General features: G+C 38.9%; 1 protein-coding gene across 1 annotated transcript; it reads left to right on the top strand.

Moving 5' to 3' along the window:
* The first annotated feature begins 5,594 nt into the window (after window positions 1-5,594).
* Window positions 5,595-6,608, top strand: LOC117360338 (olfactory receptor 1019-like). Its single transcript, XM_033944035.1, has one exon. It carries the CDS (start codon window positions 5,595-5,597, stop codon window positions 6,606-6,608), a length of 1,014 nt encoding a protein of 337 aa, XP_033799926.1.
* The last annotated feature ends 1,731 nt before the right edge of the window (window positions 6,609-8,339 follow it).

Raw genomic sequence — 8,339 nt, 5'->3', positions numbered from 1 at the left:
ATAAGAGATAAACATCTCAAAAGTGACATAAAGCAGCAGATGGACATTTTTCTCACAAAAACATCTAAGTCATCATTTTCAAAACTCAGAATTGTGATTTTTTACTTCACAATTCATTTAATCTGCAAGGGAGTGTGTTTGGGATGTGTTTTGGGTACAACTTGGGTGGGCTTAAAATCTGGATATTTTTCAGTGATAATGGGACAGAAAAAAAGATCTAGAGCAAAAAAGATGTGCAATTTTTATCTAGACTTGTTTCAGTTTAGACTGTCAGAAAAAGTTACACTAATGGACTAGCTGACCACTAGAGGGATTAAGGCATGACCCCTCTTAATCCTCAGTGGTCACTAGCCCCCCTCCCTCTTATCAAAGAAGTGACAGTGACAATAGATTCCAGGCTCTACGTCAGCTCCAGATATTATGGCAATTTCTAGGAAAGCAGAAAGCAAGTGGATGGAGTAACCTAGTGGTAAGTGCAGTGGACAGTTTCCAAGTTTTATTAAAGTCCATCAAATATCTATCCTGTCTATCAAATATCTAAGCAGCTTACAATAAAAGTAAAAAAATAAATTACTTAAAACAAGAAAGTGTGGGAAAACATGAGTGTCAGGTAAAAAAGGAGAACTATAATATGAATGGAATTGTGAAAGAGGAAAATACAAAAGGAAAGGTCCTAGAACTTCAGCTGATAAGTTAAAATGTACCTCATGCATAAGTGAGGTAAAAAAAAAATAAATAACAATAAGCATCTGTAAACAAAAAAGATTTAAGATCCTTTTTTAAAAATATTACGTCCCTCTTTTATCAAACTGCGTTAGGGTTTATTTTTATCACTGGCCGCTGCATTTAAAAGCACCTATGCTCATAGAATTCCAATGAGTGTTGGAATTTTTACTGAAACAGCCAGCAATAAAACACCCTAACATGGCTTGATAAAAGGGGGCCTAAGTGAGGTGTGAGATCAACAAGTCGATGAAGCCATCCGCGCAATGTGCAGCGGCGGCGAAAAGGGCAAACAGAATGCTAAGAATGATAAAAAAGGAGATCACGAACAGATCGGTGAGGGTTATCATGCCGCTGTACCAGGCCATGATGTCCTTCTTCATGTATAGCAACCAGTGCTGGATGCGGTACTCCAGGTGAGGGCGCACAATGACCCGGGACAACGGCATGATAACCCTCTCCGATCTGTTCGTGATCCTCTTCTTTTTCATTCCTAGCATTCTGTTCGCCCTTTTCAGGGTGAACAATCTGTCTTTGCCCATTTCTCAAGCTTGATTATGTCACGTTGCAGATCTTCGCAATTCCCCTGTGTCTTCACTACTTTGAATAACTTTGTATCATCCACAAATTTAATCACCTCACTCGTCGGCCTAAGGCAAGTGGGCCAATTTCAGTTGGCCCAGGTGCCTAAGGCCCCTCCTGTGGGCGGGGCTTGAGCTGCCTGGGCCAATCAGGCCCTAAGGCCCGCCATTATGTGGATGGCGGGCCTGCCAGAAATACGGGCTTGGGACCCATCCGTCCGTCCAACTTTTTTAAGGTAAAAGGGGTGTCAGGGGTCGGTGGGGGGTGTTGTGAGTCAGCGGGTAGGGAGGTGGTTCGGGGAGCTGATCAGGGGTTTGGGATCCCTCCTGCCCATATCTTAGTGGGGGTGGGCAGTGGGGTGGTCGAGACAGGAGGGGTTGGGCTTCCTCCTGCCCGATCTTGTTGGGGGGTGATGGATCGCAGCAAGAGAAATTGGCTATCTCTCCTTCCGCGATAGCGATCCCAAGTGCCACAGTTCACAGCACTTCAGATCATTATTGTGGCAGGGGAGATGTACCATCTCTCCTGCCGCGATCGTTGCTGGAGGTGGGGGTGGATTCTGTAACCGGTGTTCTTTTTGACAGACACCGGTTACAGAATACAGCTTTTAGGTGAAGAACTGGCTCCTCCTTCGCCTAAAAGCTCATGTGTTGGGCGTTTGGGACTTAGGCTTTTTTTGGTTGATTATATGTTGTTAGTGTAGACGTAGTGGTGGTCTGGGCATTTAAACAGCTGAACGTAGAGGCAGGCCATTATCAAAACAAACCTTCTTTTGTATGTTTTTTTTGAGAATGGACATTTTCCCTGCTTCTACTTTCAGAGTTTAAGGCCTAGGCCAAAAGGGGACTTAGACTTTTTTTTTAAATTATGCCCCTCCACATGTTTATGTTTATTTAAGATTTGATATGCTGCTCTTGCATTTTACCTCATATATCGAAGGCTCATCTTGACTCAAAGAGAAATTGTACATTCTTTTGTCTAGTTCCAATTTTATGGAATAATTTATCCATAGAATTGAGATAGGAAGAATTTTTCTATTTTTTATTTTATCTCTTATTTTATTTATGTTTATATTTTTATTGATGAATGTATTAAATATTTTGTATGTTAGATGTATCATAATGTATAATACATAGTTTATTTTGCTTTGCCTTTCCTATTTTTAAATGGACTTGTATTGTTAACTGCATTGATCCTTTTTGGGAAATTGGGTGGTATAAAAAGATTTTAATAAACACAAACATAAAAATACTCATGGTTGAGGTAGGGTGGAAGGGAAGGAAGCTACTCTTGGTCATGGGAAGTTGGTGGTGGTGGTGGGGTGGGAATTTGGCTTCTATCCAAACTATGTAGCAGGTCCATCTAAAACAGAACATAGGCAACAATATTTTTAATCACTGATGAAAAGATGCTGAAAATGAATTTTGCCCAAACCTCTATGGCAAGAATTAGAATGTTTGTTTTTATCCAGTCCTATCATTTATACATCCGTTCTAATCAACTGGATCTGGATTCTGTATAATTTTCACCGTTAATATATCTTCAAGGGAAGCCTCAGCCCCACCACTCCACTGCTATGTCACTTTTCAAACTGTGGGAAGCTTTACGTGGTGCATTTAAATACCGGGGGAAGACGCTGCCGCCATTTTTCTCTTACACACAACTTGGTGTCGGATGGCAGCAGCGACCTCGGTGAGTCTTACCATAAAAGTAAAGTAAAAGACGGTGGTAGTGTTTTAGCAGGAAAGGTAGCTGGATATGAATATTTTTTTCACAGCGTCCTTTTCTTTATCATGCAGGGAGACCCTTGATACAGCACGTTGTGCAAAACATGTCGGGTCAGACTCCCAGGTTTTGGCTGAGATAAAGCTAAGTACACATGCACTTTATATTTATATGAGGAAATGAGTTGAAACCATTAAAAATGTATATTTATTTAAAAAATAAGAATAATTAAAAAAATAAGAAAATATTTATTTGTTTCACGAAAGTTAATTATTGTGGACAGTCAATGATGAAGCACCATGTAAAGCTTCCCGCAATTTGAAAAGTGACATAGCGGTGGAGTGGTGGGGCTGAGGCTTCCCTTGAAGATATATTAACGGTGAAAATTATACAGAATCCAGATCCAGTTGAAAATGAATTTTGCTGCATTTCAGACAGAATCCAATACTGAAATCAAATTTAAGTTGGACTCTATCATAAAGAAATATTGAGTATGTTAGACATGTGGAGGGGCATATTCAAAAAGAACATCTAAGTCCGAATTGGATGTTTGCTGTAAAACATTCCAGCTGAAAGCACAAAAAGACAATTTTTGAAACCTAAACCACAAGACATCCAAATATACGTATATATTTTTGAAAATCATCTACTTGGATGTACAGGCCATCAGGACATCTAGACCATCAGAAAGTCCAAAAAATCATAGAACTTGAAAGCGTCCAAATGGACTGCACTTAGAAATGGGAAGAGTCAGCATTATGATGGACTGGCCAATTAGACACCCCAACAGGCACCTTACAGGGCACTGCTATGAATTTCATATAAATGCATCCACTCATATTGTACATCTCAACATAATCCCCTTATAAGTTATGGTAAGCCTCCCCCCCAAAAAAAACCAAACAACTCACTATACCTACCTGGTTATCACCCCAATATGGCTGCAAGTAGTACCTTTATGGCAGTAGAGTAGGGTTTTGAGGGGTTTTGGTGGACTCACATTTTCTACCATAAAAGTACTGGTTAAAGTGGCTTATGGGTCTGAGTCCTTCTCTCTATAGCTCACTAGCCCATTCACTAGTCTACTTAACACACCTGTGTGATGCACTAGTAGGCTTTTCCATAGAAGATGGAAAATGTTTTCATTCAGATGTCTGTCGGGTAAGAGAAGGTCTGTGAACACTGGGGGAGTATTGGTAGAGGCCCAAGACTTAATCCCTCCCAATGATCATCTGATAAGTTTGGACACCTTTATGGCAGACACTTCTAGCATAATATAACATAACATTATAATTATAGACCGCGTTACCAAAAAGTTCTAAGCGGTTTACAAAAGATTATAAACATTAAACATAATCGTATATTTGAATGAGTCAGCTAATCAGGTATTTGGAGAAAAGATAAGTTAAGAACATAAGAACATAAGAATTTGCCTCCGCTGGGTCAGACCAGAGGTCCATTGCGCCCAGCAGTCCGCACCCGCGGCGGCCCATCAGGTCCATGACCTGTCATGTTTACTTGATTTAGCCCTATAGCCCCTTTGTTTTTATCTTTACACTTTCCATACTCTTATCTACCCTTATCTGTATCCCTCAATCCCCCTATCCTTCAGGAATCCATCCAATCCCTCTTTGAATCCCCGTAGCGTACTCTGCCCGACCACTTCCTCCAGGAGCGCGTTCCATGTGTCCACAACCCTCTGTGTGAAGAAGAACCTCCTGGCATTGGTTCTAAACTTGTCCCCTTCCAGTTTCTCCGAGTGCCCTCTTGTGCCTGTGGTTCCCCGTAGTTTGAAGAATCTATCCTTGTCTACCTTCTCCATGCCCCTCAAGTTTTAAGCTGTTTTCTAAAATGTCTGTAAGAAACAGCTGTGAGCAACAATAATCGAAATTCTTTTTCATGAGAAGCTGCCTGAGATGCTAAAGAGTGATTTATTAATTTCTTGCTTTTACAACCTTTTACAGAAGGGAAATTGAACAGAGCATTAGTTTTTCTACTGCAATTGTGCATAGCTATGGAAAACTATTAGCCAGATAAGTAGGGGCTGCATCATATAAAACCTTGTAACAAAAAAACAGACCAACTTGAACAATACCCGAGCTTCCATAGGCAACCAATGCAATTCGCAATAAAATAACGTAACATCATCGTATTTCTTCAATCTGTAAATCAATCTAACTGCTGTGTTCTGTATCAATAATAATCTCAATAATTCCTTCTTAAACAGGTCTAGCTGAAAACATCTAAGTTCTGACTAGGACATTTTAGAAAATCTTCGATTATAGCTGCAGGATATCCAAGTTAAGCCCTCCCAAATCCTACCTTTATCATGCCCATAACATGACTCTTAACACACCCATTCAAACTCTGGTTGCACAGTGGACCAAAGATCCTGCCAGAAATCTAGGAAATCTTTTTATTATCTGCACTAGGATGTCCCGGTGAAAAGGATGTCCAAGTGGCAACTTTTGGATGTTTTAAAGTTTTGATTATGGACCTCATATGTTTTAGTATATATTTTGTTTTGTCTACTTTTGTTCCAACAGCTAAACAACATTGAAAGAATGGAAAAGACAAATCACTCAAAAGTGACAGAATTCATCATTCTGGGATTCTCTGAGCTTCCTGAGATGCAGTTCTTTCTTTTCATTGTGTTTTTTATTATTTATATGCTGTCCTTGACAGGGAACCTTCTTATTATAATCACAGTTTGCTCTGATTCCCATCTGCACAGCCCTATGTTCTTCTTCCTCATCAACTTGTCCTTCCTCGAAATCTGTTATGTGACTGTCACGATGCCCAAATTATTAGCAGTGCTCATAGCACAGAATAAGACCATTTCTTTTATGCAGTGTATGATACAGATGTACCTGTTCTTCGCCTTTACAAATACTGAGTTCTACCTCCTCACTGCCATGGCCTATGATCGCTATGTTGCCATCTGCAGACCCTTGCATTACACAGTCATCATGAACAAGAAAGTCTGCATTATTCTAGCCGCTGTTTCATGGACAATTGCATTTCTAAATCCAGTCTCTCATGTTACTATAATATCACAGTCATCTTTCTGTAGTTCTAATGAAATCAACCATTTCTTCTGTGACATCACAGCATTGATGACTCTGTCATGTTCAGGGAAATCTCTCATTGAAACTGTAAATTATATTGCAGGTCCATTTCTAGCTTTTACCCCATTTCTATTAACAATTATATCATATGTATACATTATTTCTGCTGTATTAAACATTCGCTCTGCGAAAAGTAGACAAAAAACCTTTTCTACCTGTTCCTCTCATCTCACAGTTGTTCTATTATTTTATGGGACCTCTTTTGCTGTGTATCTGAGACCTCAGTCTGATTACTCCATGGGTCTTAACAAACTGCTTACTGTAGTATATATCACTGTAATTCCACTGTTCAACCCCTTGATTTACAGCCTGAGAAATAAGGAATTGATAAGAAGTTTACAGAAAGTAATCAGAAAAGTGCAAAACTGTTTTATCCCCAGAATTAATAAAATGCTGCACACCATGTATGATGGCAAAATCTCAACAATGAGTAAACAGTATAGGAGTTAATTTTATAATGTGGTGTCTAAATGAGATGTCAGAAAAGCCACTTGATGTAGGCATATTTTACAAAGGTAACTATACATCTCATAAAAACAGGCCCTTTCAACGATGTCTGATTTCATACAAATTCTCTTTTTCAAATTATATTGATAAATGTGAAAAGGTTTGTATACACTCTGGGCCCTTTTTGCAAAGCTGTGGTAGTGAGTACCAGTGCAGCAAATCTGGTGCAGCCAATAGCAATTGAATGGGCTATGTCACTTTTGCCACACGGGAATCACTACCGTGGTGTTGTAAAATGGGCTTCTATAAGTGTACATTCATATTTCATTAATGATATATGTACCTACATTGTGGAAAATTATTATTATTTTTTTGTTCAATAATTTATACACTGCCTATAACATAAGCAGCTTCCAAATAACATTCAATAAAAGTAATTAAACACACAGCTTACAAAAACAAAGAAAGCAAAAGTTCGGGCTAGGAGAATATTCTGAATCTGCTGCAAAACTGATTTTTACACGTTAGAAGTGGCCTGCAAAAAGAGATGGGTCTTCAAGATGTTCTTAAATTGCTGAATCATAGAACAAAATTTAACATGTCCTGCATTCAAGCCCAGTCCAGAGCAATGAGCCTGCCACTGAAAAAGCACTTGCTATTTGTCTCTGCATAAAGCATTAAATTCAAATCTGGAACCACAATGCAATGCATGATGCTGAGATGTTGTTCTCTCTTTTTGATGTATTTAGAGAATGTTTTGACAGAATTGAATGTTACCTCTTGGCCAGTCTAGACATTTCTTCCGCATTTGACACCATTAATCATTTATCCCCCCTCCCCTACCGCCGCACATTTTACAAAACAGTGCAAGAGGTTTTTAGCGATGGCCAGTGCACTGAATGCTCTGCGCTGCTCTGATGCTCATAGGAACTCTGTGACTGTCGGAATAGAACTAAGCATTCAGCGCACCGGCTGGTGCCAACACCTCTTGCATGGTTTTGTAAAAATGGGGGTGGGGTGTAATTTTGATCTATTATTGGTATTGATGGCATTGTTTGAATTGGTTCATTCCTTTCTTAATGATGGGACATACTGTGAAGCTTTTAATAACAAAACATCTACATTGTTTCAGTGTCTGACGGGAGTGCCTCAAGGCTCTTCTTTACCAGCGGTTTTGTTCAATATATTATTACTGCCTGTATGTAAAGTATTAAACAGTCTTGGACTTAATTTTATAATTTATGTTGAGAATATCCAATTTCTTATTAGAATTTATACATCTGTTGATAATACTTTGAAAGCATTATGAATGTATTTATCTATGATTGGCCAGTGGGTAAAGGGTAATCAACTACAAATAAATATGGTCAAAACACAGATATTGTTTTTAGCTGACTACAAGTCTTCTGATATTCCTCAAAGCTTTGTGATCAATAATATTGAGATTCTAGTTGTTGAGAAGATGAGAAATCTTGGAGTAATGATGGATTCTGCATTTTCCATGAAACAGGTTACTAAAATTATTGGTATGGCCTTTCAGACTGAGACAGATACATAGATTAGGGAGTTTTATTTGGCCGGGGTAATTTTCATCTAGTGATACAAAGTACTGTATTTCCAGTTTTTGATTATTGCAATAGTCTTTTAGCGGGCTTACCTAAAATTTACCTGAAATCTTTACAAGTAGCTCAAAATGTTACAGTGAGAATTCTGATGGGAGTTTCACATTATGAT

This window comes from Geotrypetes seraphini, chromosome 5 (assembly GCF_902459505.1).
Source record: "Geotrypetes seraphini chromosome 5, aGeoSer1.1, whole genome shotgun sequence".
Classification (NCBI taxonomy): Eukaryota; Metazoa; Chordata; class Amphibia; order Gymnophiona; family Dermophiidae; genus Geotrypetes; species Geotrypetes seraphini.
The sequence above is the reverse complement of the archived record's forward strand: the minus strand, read 5'-3'. Positions and strand labels throughout refer to the sequence as shown.